This window comes from Argentina silus (assembly GCF_951799395.1).
Source record: "Argentina silus genome assembly, chromosome: 9".
NCBI lineage: Eukaryota > Metazoa > Chordata > Actinopteri > Argentiniformes > Argentinidae > Argentina > Argentina silus.
Window position 1 is genome coordinate 18,241,281 of NC_139663.1, and position 27,106 is coordinate 18,268,386.

Genomic DNA, 27,106 nt, shown 5'->3' on the forward strand with positions numbered 1-27,106 from the left:
GCAACAGCTATGCCTGCATTTGAGCTCTAAAGTTATAATCTCCACATTAACATCTATTATGTTATCTCCACTTCTCATCGAGTTTTCCATAGGAGGTCCAGTATGCGATTTTAGAAGTTCAATGCGTTTGCTCATGATTTGGATTTTATTGAGATGTAAATTGAGATGTACAGGACAACCACATACAAACATTGTACATTCTCATCCTTTATATTTAATTAAATAGTATTTGTATTACATTTGTATTGCATACAAAATGTGAAAAAATAGTTTTCACGGATATTGCCTCGAACATAAAGAACAAATGAAATTAAACATTTTCATCAACAGAAGACAATGGAACAATGGAAAGCAATAGACAAATTCTTATAACGGGAAAACATTGTATAAAAAATCAGACCTCAGTCAACCTCATGTAATGAAATAAAAGATCAAAAAGACAAACTTGACAAACTGTAGGCCTATTCCAAATTGGTAGCTAGCCAACAAAAGTGCAGTGACAACATGTTAAATAGTTTTTGCTGTGAAAATAACAGCTGTTAATTAACAATTTCCAACTCAGTTTGACAAACATAATATAATATCGAGCTCTGATCAAAAAGAAAAGGCCTGTCTTTTTGACACATTTCCTGTTTCCTGTTTCCACTCTCATTCGTTCGCCACTCGGCCGCCTTCGCGCTGCGCCCCACCTTCCTTCTCTCTCTCTCTCTCTCTCTAGTATATATGTAATAATCTACAAAGTACATCCAAAATGTATTGTAGCTTAACCCTAAACTCACTTCTTAAGTTGAAATACCAGTAGCTGGTTAACAATGGGTTTTTCCGGGGGTGATCACATTTGTTGGCAACGGGAGGACGCAAGATGGAGAATTGTATGAGCTTGTGAGCAAGGAAGATACACTGTTTTGTGGCAGCGCCTGTTACACTAGCTGACCAGGGCGGTGTGTGTGCGTGTGCGTGTGCGTGTGTGTACTCAGAGAGAGACACCAAGAAAAACATATTTAGTGAAGTGGAACTTTATTTTCATATAAAATACATAAATAGAGCATCTGCAGGTGGCATCAGGAGCATGTGCACATTAAACACACGAGTGTGTGTGTACGATTCATCTAATAAAGTACAGTATGAGACAGTCAACAGAATGGCGGTTTGCTGCTTGTTTGTAAATATATAATCTATTATATCCATATCAAGCCTGGACCAATCCCTGCAGACCACAGGGGTCATGATGACAAGAGATGTGATATGTCTCTAGCGTGATACAGAAGCCCTCACACCAAGCTGGCTTAGGACAGAATAATACAGTATCTCCCATTCTGTTTCCATTGCACATAGATAACATCTGTCCTCGTGGAACAGAAAACACAGCCCGTTTCTTAGATGCCTGTGGAACAGTACACCCAGGATACACCATGACCAGTTACTGAACAGAAATAAAAACAAACAGAAAATCATTAAAAAAAAAACTAAAAAAAAAACATTCCTCGTAACATCGACAGTGCCGCTGCCTTTAAAGTCCCTTGCAGTTCTATAGAAACTGTGTGATAATCTCTCTTTTCCTCACTCACGGTTTGATAATCTCATTTATCTCGCCCTCTGATGAGACGGATATGTATGTGAAGACAGAGGCTGATCCAGACTCTTTATAAAACATCTGTACATTAGACCGAACACATACATCTCATCTTCTTAATATTCAGACCTGCTAAAAAGCTCATACAAAAAAATCAGACGTTGGCTGTGTCTCTCAGTCAGGCAGAAGATAGAGTGTCTTTGAAGAGGAGCACTGAGCAGGGGACGGGGTAAAGCGTAATGTGTCTGTGCTGGGTATAGTCCTCTCCTTACAGGTATAAAACTAAATGGTTGCGATCTTTAGGGTAAAGCAGTGTGTGTGTGAGAGAGAATGTTGTGTGTGTGTGTGTGTAATGTTGTGTGTGTGTATAGGGTGTCTATGCAAGCGTGGTCTTGAAGGCTCCCCAGGCGTGGAAGCAGCGTGTAAAGCAGTGAGGCTCGTTTCCCTTCCTGACCAGACGCAGCTTCCTGGGGTGCTCTGAGTCCTTGGACCGCATGTGCTGGATATATACCTGGGAGAGAGAGAGAGGGGGGGGGGGTTACACACCCATACACAAGACTGGGCACCTTGAAGTTATAAGACACTCAGAGAAATCCATCTCTCTCTCTCTCTCTCTCTCACACACACACACACATCTTACCTGGCAGGCTTTCAGGCTGAGTTTGATCTCCACTTGACTGGTCTGAGTGCCCACCCACATGTACACCTGAGAGAGAGAGAAGGAGGAAGAGAGAGAAAGAATTAAACAAGAATGACTTCATGATTTACAGTGGCCATTTTCTCATGTCTGGTCCCCATCTTTATAATACAACATGGTATTACTGGTTTCATGCCAAGAACATTGGTTTGGATTTCAAATCGGAAAAAAAGGGGTCCTGTGTGAGTAGACCCTACTTCTGCCTGTGTGACTGATTCTCACCTCTTTGCCGTTGTCCAGGAGCATGATGTCATCATCGGCCAGGTCGTCCTGACAGAAGTCTGAACACTTCTCTGACACGGCAAAATACCCCTTCTCATTAGAGCACCTGGGAGGGAGGGAGGGAGGGAGAGAGGGAGGGAGGGAGGGGGATGGTTATCATGCCTCCGTTGAATATCTATAATCTTGATCTACATCTTTGGCTATGTTCCCGTCTCTGTGCGCCCCCACCGAGCCTGCCTCCTCACCTGAACAGACGGGCGTATTTCATGTAGTCTGCGTCCTCGTCGTACGCCTTCTGAGAACCAATCCCCACCCAGAAGAAGTTCTCTGGCTCCTCCCCCTCGTTGATCACCTAGGAGACGAGAGGAGAGGCTAGGCTCAGAAGATGATCACGGACATGGACACTGTCAGCTGGAGGTGACTGGATGCTTCACGTACATGTACTGTATATACAGGTTGATAAGTATACATGCATTGATCAACGGATGGACCAATGCATAAAGAGACCAAAATAATGACACACAGATGACACACACACACAGACCAACACACAGACCAACACACAGACCCACTCACACACTCACCTGTTTGCTGTAGGTGTCGTCGAACATGCAGTTCATGATGTCTTCGGCCAGTTTGGCCTCGTCGGGGTCTGCAGCACGGCCCACCCAGGTATACACTATCCCCTGGTTATCTGTGCTCTCAAACGGAACCTACAACACACACACGCACACACACACACAATAATACAGCTTTAGGATAGGCAAACCTTTGTTTACAGTAAGTTGTTATTTAATTCCACTCTGACAAATGTAATCTCCTACTGTATATCTACTTTATATCAAACAGCCAAACCCAGTGGTCACCTTCAGAATGGAGCAGAACTCTGAGTTTAGATTACTGGAGTCTGTGCCGATCTGGATTGTCCTGGGGAGGGGAGGGGGGGGGAGAGAGAGAGAGAGAGAGAGAGAGAGAGGAAAGAGAGAGAGGAAAGAAAGAGAGAGAGAGGAAAGAGAGAGAGAGAGAGAGAGAGGAAAGAGAGAGAGAGGAAAGAGAGAGAGAGGAAAGAAAGATAGAGAGAGAGGAATAAAATGAGTAAGAGTATTGCATTGTACAACATTGACGTAGCTTAAAGAGGGGAACTACCTTTGTGGTGTGTATGAGAGGAGTGGGTGTAGAAAAGAGGCGGGGGGGGGGTCATTGGGTGTGTATGAGAGGAGTGGGTGTAGAAAAGAGGCGGGGGGGGGGGGTCATTGGGTGTGTACCTGGTGCAGAGAGCGCTGCCATTGGTGCGTATGTGGTAGAGGGAAGGCTGGGCGGCGTCCAGCTTCTGTTTCCTCTTCCCCTTGTGGATGATGAACTTCCTCTTGAAGTGGGACAGGAACTTGAGGTTCTCCTGCTGCTGTGTCATGCGCACCACCTAGAGGCACAGGCACACTGGGCATTATACACACAGTGTGTGTGTGTGTGTGTGTGTGTGTGTGTGTGTTCATACATGGCATTTGGTCCCCTCCAGGTTGTGTGTAATGGTAGTGTGTGTGTGTGTGTGTGTGTTCATACATGGCACTTGGTCCCCTCCAGGTTGTGTGTAATGGTAGTGTGTGTGTGTGTGTGTGTTCATACATGGCACTTGGTCCCCTCCAGGTTGTGTGTAATGGTAGTGTGTGTGTGTGTGTGTGTGTTCATACATGGCACTTGGTCCCCTCCAGGTTGTGTGTAATGGTAGTGTGTGTGTGTGTTCATACATGGCACTTGGTCCCCTCCAGGTTGTGTGTAATGGTAGTGTGTGTGTGTGTTCATACATGGCACTTGGTCCCCTCCAGGTTGTGTGTAATGGTAGTGTGTGTGTGTGTGTGTGTATATCTTAGAGGCATCAGTTCAGTACCTTTTGTGTTTTTGTGTGCGTAAGTGACAATGTACTGTGTATCTGTGTGTGTTGTGTTAGCATTACTGTGTGTGTGTGTGTGTGTGTGTACCTCTAGTTTCCCAGGGAAGAGGCTCTCAAACTTCTTCTGCAGTGAGAAGGTGAAGGTGAGCCAGCCCATGTTGGAGGCCTGTCTCCCCTGCCAGAAATACACCACACACTGGAAGTCCTCCTCCGTCTGTTTCTCCTCCTCTCCATCCCCCTCCTCCTCTCCTCCTCCTCCTCCTCCTCCTCCTCCTTTAGCAGAGGGCTTGTTCTCCTTATCCTTGTCATCTTCATACTCCACAGCCACCCAGTACCTAAGGGGTTAACACACAAACAATTAAGTGTCAACATTGTCTCACTATAGTTTGGTACTGACTGAGAAATATAGAAAAGGGATAGAACACACACACACACACACACCTGCAGAGGAAGACGTAGCAGTCCTGTGTGTGGAAGTGCCCAAACTCCTCTTCTGGCAGACGGGCAAACTTCTTTCCCTCCAACACGAATCCCTCCATCCCATCCAGGTCCTCGTTCCACTCCTCCATCATCTGCTCCGCCTACACACACACACACACACACACACACACACACACACACACACACACACACACACACACACACACACACACACACACACACACACACACACACACACACACACACACACACACACACACACACACACACACACACACACACACACACAATACAATACAATACAGGACAGGACAGGACAGGGTAACATGGATCAGACATGAGTAAGGGGTTCATTATCTCATTGAGAGGGGCATGCGTGTGTGTGTGTGTGTGTGTTACCTCAGTGAGCGCCATGGGAGGTTGACGGGGGAGGAAGAGGGCGGTGAGGTCGGCCTTCATCTGGTCTTTCTTCTCAGCATCCTTCTTCACCTGAGAGGGAGAGCACACACAGAGGTCACAGACAGACTCTCTCTCTCTCGCACACACACACACAGACACTGACAGAAACACACGCAGAGACAGGCACACACACACAGGCACACAGACATTGACAGAAACACACACACACACAGGCTGTGGCCTCTCACCTTCCCCAGTAGGTTGCCCTGCTGCTGTATGCTGTCTGCAGCTCGTGTGTAATCCACCTTCAACACGTCGTCCCAGTTCTTAAACTTCGACTTGAACACCTGAGAGAGGAGGGAGGAGAGAAGGGGAAGAACGAGAGAGAGAGAGAGGGAAAGAAAGAGGGAGAGGAGGAATGCTGTTATTAGAGTAACACTCATCAACCTCTACAAAGCCACACCCTTGTTATAGCAATGCTTTGGTGGTTACCTGGCACTCGGTTCCCTACAGGTTGTGTGTAATGGTAGTGTGTGTGTGTGTGTAGTGTGTGTGTGTAGTGTGTGTGTGTGTTGGTACCTGGCACTCGGTGCCCTCCAGGTTGCGTGTGACGATGGCGTGTTTGGGGCGGTGCAGCATGCTGCAGACCTCCTGGCCGAGCTTCAGCGCTGCGGCCCTCACCAGCCGCGGAGACTTCCTCCCGATCCAGATGAACACGTCAGACCAGCAGTCCAGGATGTACACCCCCTTAGTGTCCAACAGAGTCTGGAGCTACACACAGAGAGAGGAGGGGGTTAAAGAGAAAGAATTTGTGGTGTGAGGTGTGCTGCATGCGTGCGTGTGTGTGTGTGGGTGTGTGTGTGTGTGTGTGGGTGTGTGTGTGTGTGTGGGTGTGAGAGAGAGAGAGAAAGAAAGAAAGAATGTGGGGTGTGAGGTGTGTTGCATGCATGTGTGTATGTGTGGGTGGGGGTGGGGGTGTGTGTGAGAGAGAGAAAGAATTTGGGGTATGAAGTGTGCTGTGTGCAGGTGGAATTACCAGTCTCAGCTCTGGCATTGTGTCCAGCTTGACTTTGTCTTTGTGTTCCACTGACAGCTTGTAGTTGATCTGAGGCAGCTCCAGGTAGCCCAGGCCCAGACCCACCTACACAAAACAAACATGTAAACAAACACATATTTCCAAAGCTTACTCTAGCAATGTAATGACAACTAGGCTGGGTTTAGGCTTAAGTTACCTAGGGGTTAAATTAGGGGGCTAGGGGTTAAGTTAGAGTTAGGTTGGGGGCTATGGGTTAAGTTAGGGTTAGGTTGAGGGCTTAGGGTTAAGTTAGGGGGCTAGAGGTTAAATTAGGGTTATGTTGGGGGCTAAGGGTTAAATTAGGGGGCTAGGGTTAAGTTACGGTTAGGTTGGGGGCTACAGGTTAAGTAGGGGTAAGGTTGGGGGCTAGGGTTAGGGTTAAGTTGGGGCTTAGGGTTAAGTTAGGGGGCTAGGGGTTAAGTTAGGGTTAGGGTAAGGTCGGGGGGGCTGGGGGTGGTCAGGGTACCTTATAGAGTTTAGGTCTGATGGGTGAGAAGTCGTCTGCTACGTGTTTCTTGATCTCCTCAGGCTGGCCCCCCAAGACCTCCCAGAACCCAGGGGGCTCCTGGCTGCTCATCAGGGTGGTGATCTCTGCCTTGCCCTTACGCTCATTCTTGTTGATCTTCTCTGCAAACAACCTGCACGAGGACACACACACACACACACACACAGAGTATCATAAGAGACAGCTCCGTTGTATTGGCCCAAGGCTTCAAATGGAGCAATGAATGCAAGTAAAACATTTTCCAACATACACACAAACTGTCAAGCTCTGTATGTCGTGTTGTGTGTGTGTGTGTGTGTGTGTGTGTGTGTGTGTGTGTGTGTGTGTGTGTGTGTGTGTGTGTGTGTGTGTGCGTTCGTACCTGGCCTTGGTGGTGCCACTGAGTGTAGCATTGGCTCCTCTCCACACGAAGATCTCCAGTCCCGTATCCAGCAGGAACACAAAGCTACATGAGGGAGGAAAGTGTTAATGAGGTTCAGGTAGGTTCAGGCAGGGCACTTGAAAGAAAAGGTGACAGACAGCTGAACCCATGTATGAAAGAAAGCAAAACACATCACAGGTTCATGGGGACAGGGCTTGAAAGAGCCGAGTGGTGCAACACTCCCCCGTGGTTAAACTGTGGTTTTCGCCACTGTGCTACGAGAGTTTCATTTGTTCATCCCACCCAGCCTCCACCTGCAGGTGGGCTCTGTGTTTCCCTACTGTACCTGCGGGGCATTGAGAGGTTATGGCTCCCTGCCGTATCATATTGTATTTAATGTTGTTTCACTTCAGGCAGGGAGCTATACAGAGGGGAGCCATCCAATTACACCACACCTAATGGACTACCATTTTCATTCAACTTGTTAAAAGGACATAAGTGTCTTGACTGAACTGACTGTGCTGTGTTAATGACTGTTTTGCTACTGACTGTGTTTCGCTACTGACTGTGCTGTGTTAATGACTGTTTTGCTACTGACTGTGTTTCGCTACTGACTGTGCTTTGTTAATGACTGTTTTGCTACTGACTGTGTTTCGCTACTGACTGTGCTGTGTTAATGACTGTTTTGCTACTGACTGTGTTTCGCTACTGACTGTGCTGTGTTAATGACTGTTTTGCTACTGACTGTGTTTTCCACCTCTGGTGTGGTGCAGCGGCCATGTTAACCAGGGTGGAGAGTGAGTGTGATGGAGTGACTCACCGTGGATCGAGGGAGGAGGCCTTCAGAGGAACCGACTCCAGTTTGATGTTCCTCTTCCCGTACACTCTGTACAGCCTGGAACAACACACACACACATCAAAGTTTAGTCATAAACCACACACATTTACATTTATGACATTTAGCATGACGCCCTTATCCAAAGCGACTTACAACACATACATTTGTTTAAGTACGTGAATCATCTATCCAACACACACACACCTGACAGCGTATGTTGTATCCTCCACTGTGTAGAAGCCACTGGCTGTTCCTCCCTCGATGTAGGAGATCTCATTATCAAACACCTGCAGACACACACATCATGAAGTAGAGAACAGACAGGCTCAGTTAAAGTGTGTATTAAGTATTTGTAGTTCTGCTGAGTAAGCAGAACTATTAAGGGTTAATTAACTGTGTGTGTATAACGGTGCGTGTGTGTGTGTGTGTGTGTGTGTGCGTGCGTGCGTACAGCGCTGAACTCCTCGCTCTCGTCTCCCATCTCCTCCCGTATGGTCCTGCACTCTGCTCCCAGGTAGTTCCTCAGGTTGACAGCGTGGATGGCGGCGCCCGCCTTCTTGTCCAGCGTGGCCTCCTGGCCAATCCAGTAGAAGATTGACCAGTTGTAAGCCCCGTTCTCATCTAGGAACGTCTAGGATGGGGGGAGTGGGGGGGGAGTGAAAGAGAAAGAGAGAGAGAGAGAGAGAAAGAGAAAGAAGAGAGATAGAAAGAGAGAGAGAGGGGAGAGTGAGAGAGAGAGAAAGTTCACATATAGACACTGCAAGAGAGTCATTTTTCCATATACTTTTTGAAAAAGGCTCGGCTGGAAAAAGTAATCCCTGACTGACGCGGTACCTTGAGGATGATGTAGCAGTCGGCTTCGTAGAACTTCCCCTGGAAGGCCTCGTCGACCTGCATGGGTATAAAGTTCTCTATCTGCCACACAGACACTCCTGGGACCTGCGCGCACACACACACACACACACACACACACACACACACACACACACACACACACACACACACACACACACACACACACACACACACACACACAGAGCAGGGTTAGAGATGTACAATAAACACACACGGCAAACAGCTGGAGCTGTACATGTGCCCACACAGAAATGATGCATTCGCACAATGCCTTTCCGCACACGAACACACACACCTGGCCCACGTCCTCCATGAAGAACTCTGAGTAGTCCAGATGAGATTTCTCCAGGCTCTTGTCCCAGCGACGCGTCTTCAGATCGACGTACTTCTGATCTCCGTTCTCCTAAACACCCACACAGAGCTGGGTTAGCAGTAGACTAACACCCACACAGAGCTGGGTTAGCAGTAGACTAACACCCACACAGAGCTGGGTTAGCAGTAGACTAACACCCACACAGAGCTGGGTTAGCAGTAGACTAACACCCACACAGAGCTGGGTTAGCAGTAGACTAACACCCACACAGAGCTGGGTTAGCAGTAGACTAACACCCACACAGAGCTGGGTTAGCAGTAGCTGAATATGTAAACAACACTGCCCTCTGTCTCTCTCTCTCCTCCCCCTCTCTCTCCTCCCCCTCTCTCTCCTCCCCTTTCTCCATTCTCTCCTCCTCACCTCTATGCTCTTGTTCTTGTCCTGGGTCACGTCACTCATTCCCTTCAGAACCTGCTTGGCCTGGTCATCCTGTGCTGAATCCTTCCTCCTCCTCAGCCTCATCTTCCTCGCCAGGGGGTCCCGCGGGCTGTTTCCTACACACACACACATAAATACACATAAGCTCACATGCACACACTTTCCTGACACTCCATGTAAAGGTATTGCACCGTTATATATCTCCACACCCACACCCACACCCACACCCACACCCACACCCCCACCTCCTCCTGCAGCAGCCACCACACCCCCACCCCCCACCCACCTCCTCCTGCAGCAGCCACCACAGCCGGCGAGGCCCCAGCCAGTCGCAGTTGGTTCTGGAGGGAGAAGTCGATGTTGTACCACTCTGCTGTCCTGTCCACTGGCTTTGGAGGCATCACCAGGTTAGGGTTCTCACGGACATCCAACACCTAGGGGATACAGAGGACAAACATCAGTGTGTGTGTGTGTGTGTGTGTGTGTATGAGAGAGGTTAATTAAATTATTCCTCGCTGAACAGAACATAGGAGCTTAGATGTGCAATTGACTGACATTTTTATGGAATGGAACCCGTCCTGTTGAACGAGACCAAGTGTGTGTGCGTGCGTGTAATTGATTTGACACACTATGACAGGTTATTCAGACACAAATCCTGGTGGAAAAGGTGTTAACGGTGTGTGTGTGTAATCAGCAGTGGATCATCATCAGCGTGATGTACGATACTGAGGTGAGAAGAGGAGAGAGATCCTCCACCACCTGAGAGGAGATTACTTATCACACACCAGTCAGTCACATCAACGTCACACACACCAGTCAGTCACATCAATGTCACACACACCAATCAGTCACATCAATGTCACACACACCAGTCAGTCACATCAATGTCACACACACCAGTCAGTCACATCAATGTCACACACACCAGTCAGTCACATCAATGTCACACACACCAGTCAGTCACATCAATGTCACACACACCAGTCCGTCTGTATCAATGACATGAAGCCCAAAACAGCAGCAGAACATCTCCTCCGTCTTCTCTGGATGTTTCTCCGGCCCCTCGGTGCAAAACTTAACAGATATGGGACGTCATTCACCCCCCCACTGCTAGTTCTCTTCTAAACCAACTTAAGGACCCTCACCAACGCTGCATTCTAACCCTAACCCCCTGCACCATCCGCACTTTACATCTATGACGGACTGAATGCTATTTTTTTGGGGGTATATTGTTGGGGGTATATTGTCAATGTCTCTGTCTATGTTTTTTAGGATTCGGAGCAAAAAACCCAGCCATTCGTAGCCAAATGTCAGATAAGAACGTTTTCTCCTCCTCCTCTGGTTCTGGTGCTGTACCTCCAGGTCGGTGAGGAAGTGGATGGCTTCAGGCAGGGTCACCAGGCGGTTCTTGTTCAACACCAGCTTCTTCAGCTTACCGCACCTACACAACACACAACCACACATCAGTGTCTGAGAGGAGCAGAGAGAGAGAGAGAGAGAGAGAGAGAGAGAGAGAGAGAGAGAGAACAGCAACACAATTAGACCCAACCTAATGATTGAGAAAACAAAAAGATAATGACTTGACCCCATTGGAAAAGAAATCAACCAAAAAAAACAAAGCAAACTGGAATGCTATCTGGGCCTGACCAGACAGTACACAGTGTCAGAATACCCGACCACTGTGAATGACCCAACACTAACAAAAGCTTGGACTGTGTACAGTCAGCAGAGCCTTGCTATGGGGAAAGGTCACCACAGACAGACCTGGCTCTCAGGAGAAGACAGGCTATGGAGGAAGGTCACCATAGACAGACCTGGCTCCCAAGACTAGACAGGCTATGGAGGAAGGTCACCATAGACAGACCTGGCTCCCAAGACTAGACAGGCTATGGAGGAAGGTCACCATAGACAGACCTGGCTCCCAAGACTAGACAGGCTATGGAGGAAGGTCACCATAGACAGACCTGGCTCCCAAGACTAGACAGGCTATGGAGGAAGGTCACCATAGACAGACCTGGCTCCCAAGACTAGACAGGCTATGGAGGAAGGTCACCATAGACAGACCTGGCTCCCAAGACTAGACAGGCTATGTGCACACTGTCCACAAAATGAGGTGGAAATCGAGCTGCACTTCCTAACCTCCTGCCAAATGTATGACCATATTAGAGACACATATTTCCCTGGGATTACACAGACCTACAAAGAATTCGAAAAACAAATCAAAGCTGGATCAACTCCCATATCTGCTAGGCAAAATACCACAGTGTGACATCACAACAGAGACATGTTATTTGTGAGCTAGGATAAGGGCAACCGGTGGAGCACAAACACAACTGGAAATACAACCCTTATTTAACCAGTTTTCTATTTTTCCAATAGTACTTTATCTATTTGCACATTGATAAAACAGTGTGAAGAATCGTGGTAGCTGCATCAAGTTATGGGTATGTTTGTCACAGGCAGGGACTAGGGAGTTTGTCAGGATCAAGAGAAAATTATGAAATTCGCTGAGTTGGTAGTGACATCCTAATCTACACAGTGTGTAATTGATTCCTATGCAAATCAGAGACCCCTAGAAAAACAAAGATGTTCATTTCAAAATGACGAACTATTATGCTTGCATTAAGATGGACTCAATTCAACTTATTGAGTGATTTGTTGATGATATTTAGCATTTTAGCTTATTGTATGTGTCATAGCAAAGGGTCTGAATACTTATGTACATGAGGTATTTCAATTTTAATAAATTGTGCACGTATGTGTGTGTGATGCACGCGCGTGCGTTCATGTGTGTGTGTGACCCACCTGCAGAGCCCCTCAGGTATGAGCTCCAGGTTGTTGTTGGCTGCCATGAACTCTGTGAGGCTGGCCAACTTGCCCACGCCGGAGGGAACACCGTCAAAGTCCAGCTTGTTAGAGTTCACATACAGCTTCTTCAGCTTGGCCAGCTTACAGATCGCTGACTGTTCAAACACACACACACACACACAGAACTATCAACATCAATCACTTCATTCATCGATACCTTTATCCATCTCTCTCTCCTGGTGTGTGTGTGTGTGTGGTATACAAGAGAGAGTGGTAGAGAGGGTTTGGGAGAGAAGAGAGGGGTGAGAAAATGAGAAAAAGGGAGAAAGAGAGAGACAGAGAGAGGATGATGGAGAGAGAATGACAAGGGGGAGGAGGAGGAGGAGTAGGAGAGGAGGACAGAGAGAGGGAGGAGAACACAGAGAGAGAGAAGGTCACGAGAGAGAGAGAGAGAGAGAGAGAGAGAGAGAGAGAGAGGGAGGGAGAGCAGGATGCCAGTGCTGCGTCCTTACAGGCAGCGAGGTGAGCTGGTTCCGGCTGAGGTTGAGTGTCTCCAGCTGGGTCCACTGGTCGATGCAGAGAGACAGCTCCGAGACCTGGTTGCTGCTCAGGTTCAGGCGCTTCAGACTGCCCAGCGTGTACAGGCACTCTGGGACGCGCGTCAGGTCGTTGCACGACAGGTCCACATCTGAGAGACACACAGAGACACACACACACACACACACACAGAAAGACACACACACACACACACACACACACACACACACACACACACAGAGACACAGTGTAAAGCAGGTTGCCAGACCAGTACATCGGTCTGGAGAGGACCAGATTACAACCCAGGAGACGCCAGGGTCTAATTTGGGATTGAGGTGCAGGTTACTAGGTTAGGGCTGTGAGTCTGTATGTATGTGTGTGATGTGTGTGATGTGTGTGTGTATGTGTGTGTACATGCTTTACCTGCGAGGTGTGCCAGGCCCTCCAGGCTGGTGGGCATGTTGCTCTGGGTGCGCTGGGTGTTCCTCAGGTGAAGAGTCTGTAAGGCCACCATGGCAGGCAGCTGGCTGCTCACACACACACACACACACACACACACACACACACACACACACACACACACACACACACACACACACACACACACACACACACACACACACACATAACCAAATGGCTAAACTGAACATGCATCTAAAACTTCAAAACATCTCTCATACCCTCGAATTTCCATGAGTACATATGCATTAGGGTGTACAATGCTTCATACTGTAGCTGGGTGTGCATTCGGGCGTTATACAATGTGTTACAATTCCTAATGCCGTCAACAAACTGTTATTACAAACTGTACAAACTGCTTCATAGCGCCACTGGGCATCCCCCTGGGGAGGTGGTTAAAAGTGTTAGAAAGGGGGGGGGCTTAGTGGCGCACTGGTTCCTGCTTCGATTCCGACCTATCTTGCATGTCATCCCTCCTCTCTCTCACCCATCCTTCCTATCAATCAATCTCTACTGTCTCGATCCCAATAAAGCAGAAATGCCCTAAAAACATTAAAAAATTCAAAAATTAAATAAAATTAAAATTAAAAAAAAGTGTTAGAAGGCCTCCTACCGCAGCTGCGCGTGCATTAAGGGGTTGTCGTTGAGGACGAGGGTCTGCAGGTGGACCAGGCGTCTCATCTGGGGCGGCAGGCTGTCCAGCTTGTTGTGGCTCAGGTCCAGGTACAGCAGGTCCGTCAGGTTGATGAACAGCTGGTTGGGGATGCCGTCGATGCCGTTGTGGCTCAGGTTGAGCACCAGCATGTTCTTGGAGTTCTCCAGGTCCCGGGGGATCTCCGTCAGCTGGTTGTAGCTCAGATCCTGGAGGGAGAGAGGGAGAGATTTCTATAGCACCTCAAACACAACACATTAAAAAAAATAAATGCAGCGTCAATTAAAGGCTAGTCTATAAAAATTAGTTTTAAGAAGATTTAAACGAAAATCCCCATCTTGCTAGCCTAATATCCTCTGGCAGGTCGTTCCATGTCTATGCATGGAACAACAACAACATCCCTCACTGCTGTGGCTGTGCTCACAACAATGTGAATCCCCATGACAAAGTCAAAGAAACCGATACTCTGACACACGAAATAAGCAGAGGTTAAGTCACGTGTAGATTGAAGACCCATCTCATCTTAACGGTCCCTCCCAAAGACCTCTTCACCCCCACTACCCCCCTGTACCTTTTTAATGTAAGTTGATCTGCGGGGGCCTGTATTCCCAGCACCGCGAAAAGAGACAGCATGTCTCAAAAAAAACACAGTGTTTTTTTTGGCAATTTGAATAGTGCTCACAACACCCATATAAATCCCACCTCAAACTGGGCCCAGCCACAGAGGCCCAGCCGAGAAGGCTGGCCTGAGTCCCAGTGATCCTAGACAACACCTTCTGGCGGACCAGGAGAACAGGAGGAGGTGTGGGGGGTGGAGGAGACGGATGGCCCAGACACTCCGCTGTCTGCACATGGGTGGTCAATGTGCTTTTAAACCTGAATATTGCACAGGCCCAGTTGTTTGAGCTGGCAATACTGCTGCGCAATGACATAGTGTTCTTCAAATGTAATGAGAGGGAGGGAGGGAGAGAGAGAGAGAGACAAAGAGAGACAAAGAGAAAGACAGAGAAAGACAGAGAGAGAGAGAGAGAGAGACAGAGAGACAAGAGTAATCGATGTTTCCATACCAGCACAGAAAGGTCGTCCAGCTGAAAGATGTCATCAGGGACTCCAGAGTTCTTTAGGTTATTGGCTCTGGCCACCACCGCCTGCACAGACACAGACACACAACACGACTTCAAATCAACACGCAGCCTTTACACAACACTTATCCAATGTTTACACCTCACAGACAAGTCGACAATTTCACTGGGCCTCGACCATACCAGACCTCAAACTGCATTGTTTACATCTGAGAGAAACAGGTATAACTACTGCCACTGCACATTTAGCAAATATGGCACGGGCAGGTTCTGGTTTGAAGGCAACATTGAGTGTGTATAACCCTGTAGTGGCATGTTTGGGTGCAGTAGATACTAGTTTTGTATGTATGTTGTAGATAATAGTTTGTATGTGTGTTCATTACCCGGAGGTTGGGAAGGCTGGACAGTTCTCCATGGAGTGTGGTCAGGCTGTTGTGGCTGACAGATAGATGCTCCTAGGAGAGGAGAGAAAGAGTACAGAGGTTCATCAACTTATAACACACACAGACCATGTGTTTCTCACACACACACACACACACACACACACACACACACACACACACACACACACACACACACACACACACACACACACACACACACACACACACACACACACACACACTTTGGTCTGGAGGTGTTGAGAGTATGCTAGTGATTAAGTAGAGAGACTCACCAGCTTCTGAAGTGAAGCCAGCTCCTCTGGGAGGTAGCACAGTCCTGTCCTGTTGAGCTTCAGCCATCTCAGACTGCTCATAGACTTCACATGCTCAGGGAAATAACCTCCCTGCAAGAGGAGAGAGGGGGGGGGGGGGGAGGAGTGGGGGGGGTGAGAGATAAAGAGTGGGAGCGGGAGAGAGTGGACATGGTGAGGAGGGGAGCTTGATGACAACATGTTGGTTGTGGTTGCTTTGTTTTGATTGATCAGTGTGAATCACTGATCTATATAGGTCAGTGATCTACATAGGAACTTTTTGCCCCCTAGCAGAAGATTGGCACCTGTTCCAATTAGGCCTAGGCCTGCATCATGGGACATAAGATTCAGGTTATCCATCAAAACACTGACAGCATGAGGTTACAACACACTTTCCACCAGTAAAATGAACAACTTTTGGATGTCTTGATCTTACATAGACTAAAACAGATCTCTTGACTGTGGGTTCTGGGGGTACAGGCAGTAAAAAGTGCTGTTGGAAGTACTGCAAGCTCCACCTGAACCTCCACCTTTACCCATGCTACTGATTACAAACTAATGTGCACACAGTGCACAAAATGAAAACATGGTTTTCGATGCCAGCATTTCACAGGTGAGCAGTGTGCATTCAATTATATATTTAAAAAAAAAAAAAAATCCCTGCCTCCATATCAAGCACTCCTCTCTCCTAGAAATTCACAGGACGCACACATCAGCACTTTCCGATGGGTGCGCCATCAGACTGTCCACTTAAATGGAGAGTCTGACTTAGTGAGAGGAGACTGAGAGAGAGAGAGAGAGAGAGGCACCAGGAATGAGATGAGACAGAAAGAACATTATGCGAGTGTGACAACACAGGCTTAGAGATGGGTGAGGTCACCTTCCTGATTTCACTAGACCACCACTGTGGGTGTGTCTAACTGTTCTGGTTGCAGCATGTAAAAGCAGAAATACCTCACAGGGATAATCATACAGTACACAGATGGACATACCTTCAGGACTTCAGCCTATCCTCCCTGTAACCTGACTGTTACCAGAAAGCAAATCACTAGGCAGTCAACTCAGTCCCAAATAGTCTGATCATGCCAGCTGTCCTGATTATATTCTTATCTTACTCAGCTCGCTATGTGGGTCAAAATAGGCAATGACGACAGTACAGGAATAGCTGCTCTGTTGTGGCCCTTGAAAATCGTTTTTTTTGCAGGCTTTATCACTATCAGCTATAGGTTCTAGAGAAATGCGGACAGGCGCATCAGGTCAAACAATGCCTGTCAAACTGGAAGCTATCAGCACCAATTCAGCTGCCCCCTCCCCTCCCCTCCCCTCCCCTCCCCTCCCCTCCCCTCTCCCTGTCACTTGTTTACATACTAGTTGGCTACAAAGTTACCCAAAATGTCCTTCTGAAAGTGAAACAGCTTGCTCACTAAACACGAGTCGTGTGTTCCTTCCTAGAACCGGCAGCAGGACGTTAACTTGACAGACAGAACACTTTTGACCACGCAACATTTTGACAACCGGCTAACGCCCAGTCAGTGGTGTTGTTTCCCTGCTAGCTAAGCCGTTAGCTACGGCTAACTATGGCCTCAGCATTGCCATGGCTATGCCGAGGTTTCACACACCAACCCCCCCCTGGCTAACACAGGTCGTTGTCTGCTAACTAACAATAGGATAGTAAAGAAACCCATGTATTTCCTTACTTTAAAGTCGTTTCCACTCAGGTCTACCCCCCTGATGAAGGGGAGAACTCCGGTGGCAGCCATTTCTGGTTCAGGATGTCTGCCTCTCGCCAGCAGTCTATTTTAGTCGACAGTGCGCCAGTCCAGCGGAGCTGCTGCTGCTGCCAAACAACCGCCGCGCCCCCGCCCCCGCCCCCCCCCCCGCCACGGAACACAATGGAACATCCCATACACATGCGCACTCAGGGAAAAGCCTCTCATCAAATAGTCAAAACAGTCAAATTCTGAAACACGTGGGTTTTTTTTTTACACAGGACGATTTGAATAAGATTTGTTTCCCCCAAAATCCGAATGCTTGAATAATAATAATAATAATAATAACAGTGACACGAGTTCTCAGAGGCACTTCTTGTCAACATTTCATCAACTGAGTTAATTAAATGTCTAGGATCAACTATACAATTAAAAATAAGAGCATTATTTAATTTTCTAAACAAAGTACCTCCACATTTTTATTCATATTTTCAGAAAAATTGCATGGGGGAAGAGGTACACCCCTATCATTTACTGTGGAAAATTCAGACATTCTTTCAGATATAATAGTAACAGTCAGTTAGACACATGTAAGAGGCAGGTGTACTAGTTTAACCAGTATATACTGGTCTGTTCAGTGTCCAAAGGAAAGGGTCTGAATACTTATGTACATGAAGTATTTCTGTATTTAAACTTTAATACATTTACTGAAATTTTTAAAAACCTGTTTTCGCTTTGTCATTCTTGGGGTATTGTGTGTGGATTGATGGCAAATTCTTTGAATTTAATCCATTTTAAATTGAGTCTATAACACTATAACACACTATAATCCTTTCCGAAGGCACTTTATACACCACTGAAGAGGATGAGGAAGATGACGATTAATACATTAACAAATATACATGTAAATACATTCTTCCACACATTCATTTTTCTGTAAAATATTCATCTATTACCGTAGGCTTTCTTTTCTGTCCCGCTGAGGTTAGGCAGTGAAATCACTCAGCATGCTGCACTGACCTCATGGAACATTCTGGTCTCACTGTTTGGACTCTCACTCTCACATTCTGACAATGTCGTATAAGGAAGAGACCACTGTTGTCTCTTTTGTTTTGTGAGTAAAAATGATTAAGGCAAAATGTATGGAGGAATGTCTGACTGGAAGTATATGTAAGTCATACAATTGCAAGCTTCATATGATGAGTGTTCTGATTGTGAGTCCAGCCGTTGATTGACGGTCTAGCCCCAGATCCTAGTACTAACAGGCAACTTCTACCCAGAAGGTTTAGGCCGTTGCCATGGTAGCGGCAGCGTTGGGGTCAGGCGAGGGTCAGCGTTGGGGACAGGTGACACGTGTGTGTCCAGGTTGGTGACAGATCCCACAGGTGCGAGGCTTCTTGGCCATGGGGGGTTTGTTGGAGGGGGCTCCCGACGTAGTCTTCCTCCCCCTTATCCCCAAGTCTCCCCCTCTTTCTCCCCCACCGAACCCCCCGGAGTACCCTCCTGAGACTGGGACTGGGAGGGAGAGGGAGAGAGAGAGAGAGGGGGGGGGGGGTCACTCATTACAGTTAGATGACTGCATAAATACTGTAAACACAAGCTGTACATATTATGATTGGTACACCGTGTGTGTTCCTAATGAAGTGCTCGGTGTATAACGTTAGTTCAGTGTGTGTGTGTGTGTGTGTGTGTGTGTGTGTGTGTGTGTGTTCTGCTCGGCTCTGTTACCTGGTGGGGGCATGTTCTCGTCGGCCCACTGGAAGAAGCCACACTGCTGGTCCCTGGGCCTCCCGCAGGTGTGGAACACACGCCCTTTATTAGGCCCCTCCTTCTGCACTGTACGCATCACAGCCACCTCATTACAGTTACACATCGTCTCTCCCCCCTCTCCTTCTCCCCCACCCCGCCTGCCTCCCCCAGGAGCCATAGACGTGTTTCCAAAGCCCAGAGAGGGCCTGGGGGGCTGGGAGGTCCGTGGTGGGGGCTGGGGCTGGTGATTGGATGGTGGTGGTGGCGCCCCCTGCTGGTCTGGCTGGTCAGCCCAGAGGAAGAAATTACAGTTCCCAGAGTTGCACTTGTAGAACTGGCGTCCTTGGTTGGGCCCGTCCTTACGTACAGTCAGGAGGAGGGCGTCCTGACCACAGTTACACACCGTGACATCACTGCTGGGGTCTCCACCGCCACCTTGGGGGGGCTGGGGGTGGTGCTGGTGCTGGTGCTGCTGGGGGGGCCAGGAGGGAGGTGGCAAGGAGGGTCTAGAAGTGGGGTTGGGGGCTCTGGATGGGTCAGTTCTGGATCTAGCAGCTGGGCGGGCCCTGGGCTGATTGGGGGCTGTGTCTCCTCCTCCTCTTCCTCCTCCTCCTCCTCCACCTCCACCTCCTCCTCCACCTCCTCCTCCACCTCCACCCGCTGCTCTGAGGTATTTATTCAAGTTGAGTACCTCCCTCAGCGTCTCGTCACACCCCCCTATGCAGCCCACAAACTCCAGAGGCATCATGGGAGGAAGGCTGCCTCTCCGGAACTTGAACTTCAACCTGAGGAGGACGTGACAGACACACACGGGAGAGGAGGCTCAAGTCCTGTTCCAAATAAACCGCTAGAACACTTCCCAGTCCCGTATCAACCCCAGAACCTTCTACACTTCTTCAACACAACCTCTATCAATCAATCAATGGCTGTGTTCCAAAATGCGTCCTTGCCAAGTACGGTATACGCTCTAGATAAGAGTGCAAGAACGCATTTTGGACAACAATGAAACAACAACAACAACAAAAACAAATATACACACAAGTTTAAAAAAACAGGGGATATATCACAGACTTCACAAGCCTAGTCCCATATCCACCCTGGCCTTGGCCCACATCAACGCCCTAGCTTCAGTAAGGGGGTACAGGAGGTGGTACTCACATGTGAACGGGCCTTGGCGTGCAAGTAGGACACACACTCTCGTCTCTGTTCACCTCCAGCACCGTGTCAGGGAACCACACTGAACACTTACAGGCTGGGTACCCCACACAGCTCAGGTACTTACTGCAGGAGAGAGGGAGGGAGGGAGGGAGGGAGGGAGGGAGGGAGAGAAAGAGAGTTAAGTTTGCGTCATTTCAAAGTTTAGGAACGGAAGTGTTCTCTAGGACAAAGGCCAATTAGACAAGTCTCACCCCGTGCCCTCCTTCCTCTTCTTCAGCACCATGTCCCGCCCACACTGTGGGCACTTCCTGACTGGGAGGGGCATCTCCAGATCCTGCTGCTCTGATTCGGTGAACTCTTGGGCCTCCCCCAAATATGGAGCCAGAGCCTCATCCAGCCTGGGGGGGGGGGGGGGGGGGGGGGGATGAAACACAAAGACATCATGACTACTACACAGCACTCACAACATCAACACACTGACAATGCCTCATGTAGAGAAGAATGGAAAACCACAACCCCTGTCACCCTGAGACAGACCGGACACATTACTACTGAGCGGTATCACTGCGGGTGTGAGAGAGTTGATTAGTGCAATTCGTGACCGTGTGTGAGACTCAGACCTTGTCCTTCCCAATGAGACTAACTGGGGAGAGTCTGGAGCTGTCCCTACCACCTAATGTCTTGTACGCCTGGCAATAACGGATCCAGCTTTTGAGAACTTCGATAAAGGGAGAAAAATATTTTTCCGGGGTCTTTTACAGACAGACACCTCTACCGACCAAATCACGAGATGGGGTAAGTGGGTGGCTCAGAATGAAGGTGCTCTGTCTAGAAATCAAACTAAATCTGTTTAGCGAGTGAAGACAGCGAACATTGGCAAGCCTCTACACGAATAACGATGCATGTCCCTCCTCAACCCGTCTACAGAACACAGAAGACAGTAAGACAGTAAGACCCCAGACGGTAAGCCGGGTAAATATGCAGTTTGTGGGAGGCCACATGTCCTGGCCTCGCGAGACAACTGGGGATAACCAACGACTCACTTCTTGGCCGCTCTGACAGACTCGATAAACACAGTCTTGTATTTCTGTATGTGGTGTTGGAGCACGCTCTGTTTGTCCTTCCGCCCGTCCGATACCAGCTTCAGGTCCGCCTCCAGCTCGGCACGCAGGTCAGGCTTGGACATCTCGTAACCCATGGAGTTATAACCTACAGTGATGTCACAGCGGATGTTTAATTGAGGAAGACATTCAAAAAAAAAAATCTCCATTTATTTCTATAATACTCTCGTATAGGACAGTAAAAAGGAGGAACAGTCTGATCCGGGCAGAACTAATCAAGCGACACACACAGTCGGGGTGTGTTGACACACCTTCTACCAGTCCCATGCCCAGTTCTCCAGGCAGGAACCTCTGGTCGGCGGTCAGCCCCACGTACATACGACTCTTGATGGTCTCGATGTGGTCCGCATGGGTGGCGTCCGTACCTGCAGGACACAAACACACACGCACACGCACACACACACACACACACACACACACACAGACAGACACAGACAGTTGACCCAGTTCATACAGTCAGTGACTTGGTTATATCTTGTTGGTCTGAGATTGGAGCCAACCACTTATCAGGATTGCTTGTCTATGTCTGTGTGTGTGTGTGTGTGTGTGTGTGTGTGTGTGTGTGTGTGTGTGTGTGTGTGTGTGTGTGTGTACCGATGCCGTGTTTCTCCATGAGTGAGATGAGGTCAGCCTCTGTGAGTAGTTGAGGAGGGCTCGTCTGACCGTCCACCATCTCTATAGCTGAGGGCTGGAACTGGCTACCCTGCTCATACACTGGGATCACCTACCACACACACACACACACACACACACACACACACACACACACACACACACACACACACACACACACGGTCAATAACCTAACAAAAGATTTTGCAGCAAAACCTTTTTTCAGTGTATTGTGGGATATACCATGTGCAAGATCTCTTTCTTCATTCATAGCTAAGGATACGCACACATACACACGCAAATGCACGTAGGCATACGCACACACACACACACACACACACACACACACACACACACACACACACACACACACACACACACACACACACACACACACACACACACACACACACACACACACACACACACACACACACACACACACACACCTTGGAGCTCCACCTATCGTAGGGATAAACATCCAGGTAGTTCCTAGCGATGATCATCAGTCCTGAGGCGGAGAACTTCTCCTGAGCGATGTCGATGTCCACCACCGTCTCCTGCCCCACGGCATCCTGGGATACACACGCCAGGAAGTGACGCACGATGAACTCGTACACACGCCCCTCGTTTCCCTGGAAAAACAGAAGGCGTAGATGTTCACAACATTTCACAAAAGTATGTGTGTATCTGAAGTATGTTGGCTTACGTGGTGTGGTGTGGTGTATGTGTGTACCTGTAGTGTGTTGGTGTACTTGGTGGGGTGTATAGGAGGATGTGCCTGGTCAGTCTTGGTGCCTTGGCGGGGGTTGGGCCCCCCTTGGTCCAGGACCCTCTGGGCGAAGGCCCCCCAGGCTGGGCTGGGCGTCTGCTGCTCCACCAGGGGGGCCAGGGCCAGGTCTTTGGGGAACATGTTGGTCTCTGTACGAGGGTAACTAATGAACCTATGGAGACGCACAGAGACACACACATAGGAACACAGCAGGGGTGTTCCATCATACACACACACACACACACTCACTCACCCTTTGATGTAACACTCTCTCTCTCTCTCTCTCTCTCTCTCTCTCTCTCACGCGCACACACACACACACTCGCACGCACGCAAGTTCGCACACACACACACATTGAAGTGTCTCACTCACACACACACACACACGCACACGCACACGCATGCACACACGTACTCACCCTTGGGTGTAGAGTTTTTCTGCTATCTTCATGGTCTCTTTGGCACTTATTCTCAACTTCCTGGAGGCAAGTTTCTCCATCTCCTGTTAAAGAGAGACAGGACAGTCACAGGGGAGAGTAGCTGACTGTGGAGGAGGAGAGTCAAGCAGTCACACACACCAGCCCCAGAGTGGGAGGGATGGACTCACCACCGTGTCCAGTGGGACGGGCCTCCATTTGCTTTTGGGTTTACTCGCTACCGAGGTGACTGTCGCTATGGGATCCTGTGAGTAATAAGAAATAAATCAAATCAAATCAATCCAAGAAAATAAAGGATGTCACCATCTCAACGGATACAATTTATCTTATCACACGCACGCACACGCGCACACACACACACGCACCTCCATGCAGATCTGGTAGAGCACTAGGCAGGCTGTGTGGTTGAAGAGGCGGTTTCTCTTCCAGCCAAACTCCACAGCATCCTCCTCACACTCATGGAGCACTGAGAGAGATGGATAGAGAAAGAGAGGGGAGGGTCGGGCAGGGGGGGACAGATAGACAAAGACACAGGACAGAGAATATATCTAAATATACATACATTAAATATTGCTTTGTTGAGTCACTGTGTCTGATAAAGAGAAAGAGAGAGAGAGAGAGAGAGAGTATGTATGTGTGTGTGTGTGTGTGTGTGTGTGTGTGTGTTTGTGTACACGGTGTAGCATGTGTGTGTGTGACTGTGCGTACCTTTGATCTTATAGAAGGTCTCGGGGATGAAGGCCTGGATGGATTTGAAGCGTTCGACCACAAAGCCAAGCGTGGGGAACTGGCAGCTGCCGTACGAGATCAGCTGATTGGCCAGGGAGGCTGGGAAGATCTTCTGCAGACGCATCGTCTGGAAACGAGTGAACGACGCACCTGGAGGAAAGGAGGAGAGGAGGAGAGGAGGGAGGAGGAGAGGAGGGAGGAGGAGAGGAGGAGAGGAGGGAGTAGAGAGGAGGGAGGAGGACAAGGGAAAGAAAGGGGTGAGCGGAGGAGAAATGTGGAGAGTGAAACAGGAATATTCTGCACTAAAACACTAGAGTATGTGGCATGCGTGCATGCGTGCGTGTGTGTTACCTATCCTCAGGTCCAGCTCCATTCGTACATCCACGGCATCGCTAATGTTCACGTCAGGTTCTGCTAGCGCGTCACACGCACGCCGGATGGAGTTAGGGGTGATCTCCGAGAAACGGGCACGGAACACCTGTAAATTTGGCTTCACTGAAAAACACACACACACACACACACACACACACAGCTTACATAGCATCCAACACTACTCACTGCTCCACAATATATGAGGGGAGCACACAGACAGCAGCTTCAACACAAACGTGTGTGATGATATCACACACACACACACACACACACACACACACACACACACACACACACACACACACACACACACACACACACACACACACACATCTCAATCTCTGCTTGTCTCTACTAGCTCTACATGTGAGAGCCATTTGTGACCCATGAAAAGTACCTGTTGTTATAGCATGCCAAAATCAGCTCAGTCACAGTCACCACATAAACTGCTGGTTGTATGAATGCCCCCCCCCCCACCCCCCCGTCATCTGAGAGGAGGAGTTGTACCTGCTTTGCAAACGTCTATGACCTCAAAGCCGATGTTCTCTCCCTCTCGGTCACAATCAGTCCAGATGATCAGGGCCTGGCATTGTCTCACCTCCTTCTCCAGAGTCCTCTACAGGGGGAAGCCCGGGCAGACGGACACACACACACACACACACACACACGCACACACGCGCACACACACACACACACACACACACACACACACACACACACACACACACACACACACACACACGTCACTGTCCAACTGTCTCACTTATCTGTACTGTCACTTATTGTCTTGTCCTTATTCCATTGCACTACTGCGTATTTGTATTATTAGTATTTTGTATGCTGCATTGTCAAGGAACCGAGCCTAAAGAATTTGACTCCCTGCACTCGTGTATGAGACGTAACAATAAACTTGAAACTTGAACCACACACTTGGAGGTTTAGGGTGGCATTCCCTCGCTCCACGGAAACTCTTTACACAAACATCGTAACACACAAGTCCCACACGTGTATCATCAGAAGCTCACCTGGTTGGGTTGAAATTCACACGGTTGATCATTCAAGGAGCACGTCACTGGAGCGTGGCACCCGTTAACGTTTCAGTGTTAGACTGTTACAAACATCAACAGCGTCCGATGGAGAGGACAGCACCAACATGGAGAGAGAGAGAGAGAGAGAGAGAGAGGGAGAGAGGGAGGGTAAACCTCCGTACCTTGATCTGAACAAAGTTCTCAGGGCAGTACTTCTCCACCTCAGCGTCAAACAGCAGGACAGGGTTGCAGCTGTGCCTGGCGACACAACACAGGGAAAGACAGGGTTAAAAAAACATTTACGAGTCGCTTGAAAACAAGTCTGAAAGGAGAGGACAGCTTTTCTGGGAGGAGTTACAGTCCGTGCCCTTCTAGCGCGCTAATGTGGATCCTCTCACCATTTCTGAAACGGTGCTTTGAACTCCATGCCCAGCAAATGTCCTGACACTGATGTCATACACACTGTCACGTTCTATGGGGGAGGGACAAAGACACCAGTGAGAATAAACACACACACACACACACACACACACACACACACACACACACACACACACACACCTGTGAGATTAACAAACAAACACAAATGCCATACACTGTGAGCATTTTACTAGCATACCTGTCCAAAGAGGGTATATTCATACTCATAGAGTTTATTGTAGACCGACATCCCCTCTCTCTGCAAGGTAAAGAGAAAAATAAGTATATAAAAAATAAATAAGAAAATATGAGCACACTTGGTGTGTATGACAGTCAACAGAACCTTAAGGTATCTGTCTGTAAACATTCTTACTCCAATTCTCATCTGTTGATATGGAATTGTTGTATCTCGCTATGATCACAAGAAGACCGCTCAGTTTCAACAGATTGAAACATAAACAATCACATGTGGAAGTGTGAAGTGTCATGCTAATCATTCTCACGATGGACAACACAGCCAACACAGTGCCAGTCTACTGATGTGTATGTCCACACACAGCACAGCCCACACTCACCCTCCGCGATCTCCCATTCGACATGATCTCTGCGATCCCCTTGGCAGCATCATTCTTCTCCGCCACGCAGAGAACCCGCTTTATCTGAGTCCGGCGGATCATGTCTGCCTTGCCCAGTCCGCAAAACCACCTCTGGATCTTCGGCCGTAGTCCTCCTGATCTGAGCAGAGATCTCCCGAGGTGGTACACTAGCATAACTGTCTGCCCTATCTATCCACAGCAGTGCATGCAGGAACACCCTGTCATACACGTCATGTGTGGATGACACTGACAGATGACATTAGTAGCTAGCTCGGGCCAAGCTAAAGTAAGTAATCGAGAGGATAGCTTAATCTGTGGTAGTTTAATAATAATAAAATAGAACTTTCCTGTTCACATGCCAGCTACCTTAGAATTCACTTCATTGTAGCTGCTAACATTGGCTAATGTGAAACTTCAAACCCTGCTTTGTCAAACTACTTTTGCTAACAAAATAAAAACGCGGATATGGCCAAATATGATCTAACGATAACCACTTTAGATCGTAGCTAAAAAGCAGCTTGCGTACAGAGAAATCCTTGGTTACAGCCGAAATACTTTTTACAGTC

General features: G+C 48.4%; 2 protein-coding genes across 2 annotated transcripts; both read right to left on the reverse strand.

The window, feature by feature from the left end:
- Positions 1–207: 207 nt before the first annotated feature.
- flii (FLII actin remodeling protein) lies at positions 208–17,622 on the reverse strand. The gene is made up of 31 exons (XM_083677608.1): positions 17,535–17,622; positions 15,820–15,930; positions 15,527–15,598; positions 15,129–15,209; positions 14,023–14,270; positions 13,374–13,477; positions 12,926–13,101; positions 12,411–12,568; positions 10,962–11,046; positions 9,892–10,039; positions 9,588–9,721; positions 9,150–9,257; positions 8,834–8,938; positions 8,451–8,630; positions 8,204–8,286; positions 7,982–8,056; positions 7,162–7,245; positions 6,762–6,933; positions 6,257–6,361; positions 5,800–5,991; positions 5,469–5,567; positions 5,221–5,310; positions 4,822–4,961; positions 4,469–4,715; positions 3,758–3,912; positions 3,359–3,419; positions 3,077–3,205; positions 2,738–2,844; positions 2,493–2,598; positions 2,214–2,279; positions 208–2,084 (listed from the first exon to the last, which is right to left on the reverse strand). Exons 1-31 carry the CDS (start codon positions 17,595–17,597, stop codon positions 1,950–1,952), a joined length of 3,819 nt encoding a protein of 1,272 aa, XP_083533734.1. The 5' UTR covers positions 17,598–17,622; the 3' UTR covers positions 208–1,949.
- Positions 17,623–18,028: 406 nt separating this feature from the next.
- Positions 18,029–27,064, reverse strand: top3a (DNA topoisomerase III alpha). The gene is made up of 19 exons (XM_083677609.1): positions 26,520–27,064; positions 26,144–26,203; positions 25,923–25,996; positions 25,707–25,782; positions 25,004–25,112; positions 24,476–24,619; positions 24,104–24,274; positions 23,761–23,861; positions 23,566–23,640; positions 23,378–23,460; positions 22,923–23,130; positions 22,636–22,821; positions 22,169–22,298; positions 21,826–21,939; positions 21,497–21,662; positions 20,705–20,851; positions 20,454–20,576; positions 19,275–20,080; positions 18,029–19,055 (listed from the first exon to the last, which is right to left on the reverse strand). Exons 1-19 carry the CDS (start codon positions 26,712–26,714, stop codon positions 18,877–18,879), a joined length of 3,147 nt encoding a protein of 1,048 aa, XP_083533735.1. The 5' UTR covers positions 26,715–27,064; the 3' UTR covers positions 18,029–18,876.
- Positions 27,065–27,106: the final 42 nt, after the last annotated feature.

What these genes read in the sequence shown, in the direction of transcription:
- flii (XM_083677608.1), bottom strand. Translation starts at nt 17,597, where the DNA reads ATGGCTGCCACCGGAGTTCTCCCCTTCATCAGGGGGGTAGACCTGAGT. An exon ending in CCAGCCTTCCCAACCTCCGG is followed by an intron (nt 15,210 to 15,526) that starts GTAATGAACACA and finishes GTGTCTGTGCAG; the next exon opens with GCGGTGGTGGCCAGAGCCAA. An exon ending in TCAGACCTAAACTCTATAAG is followed by an intron (nt 6,362 to 6,761) that starts GTACCCTGACCA and finishes TGTTTTGTGTAG; the next exon opens with GTGGGTCTGGGCCTGGGCTA.
- top3a (XM_083677609.1), bottom strand. Translation starts at nt 26,714, where the DNA reads ATGCTAGTGTACCACCTCGGGAGATCTCTGCTCAGATCAGGAGGACTA. An exon ending in AATATACCCTCTTTGGACAG is followed by an intron (nt 25,997 to 26,143) that starts GTATGCTAGTAA and finishes CCTCCCCCATAG; the next exon opens with AACGTGACAGTGTGTATGAC. An exon ending in AAAGCACCGTTTCAGAAATG is followed by an intron (nt 25,783 to 25,922) that starts GTGAGAGGATCC and finishes TTGTGTCGCCAG; the next exon opens with GCACAGCTGCAACCCTGTCC.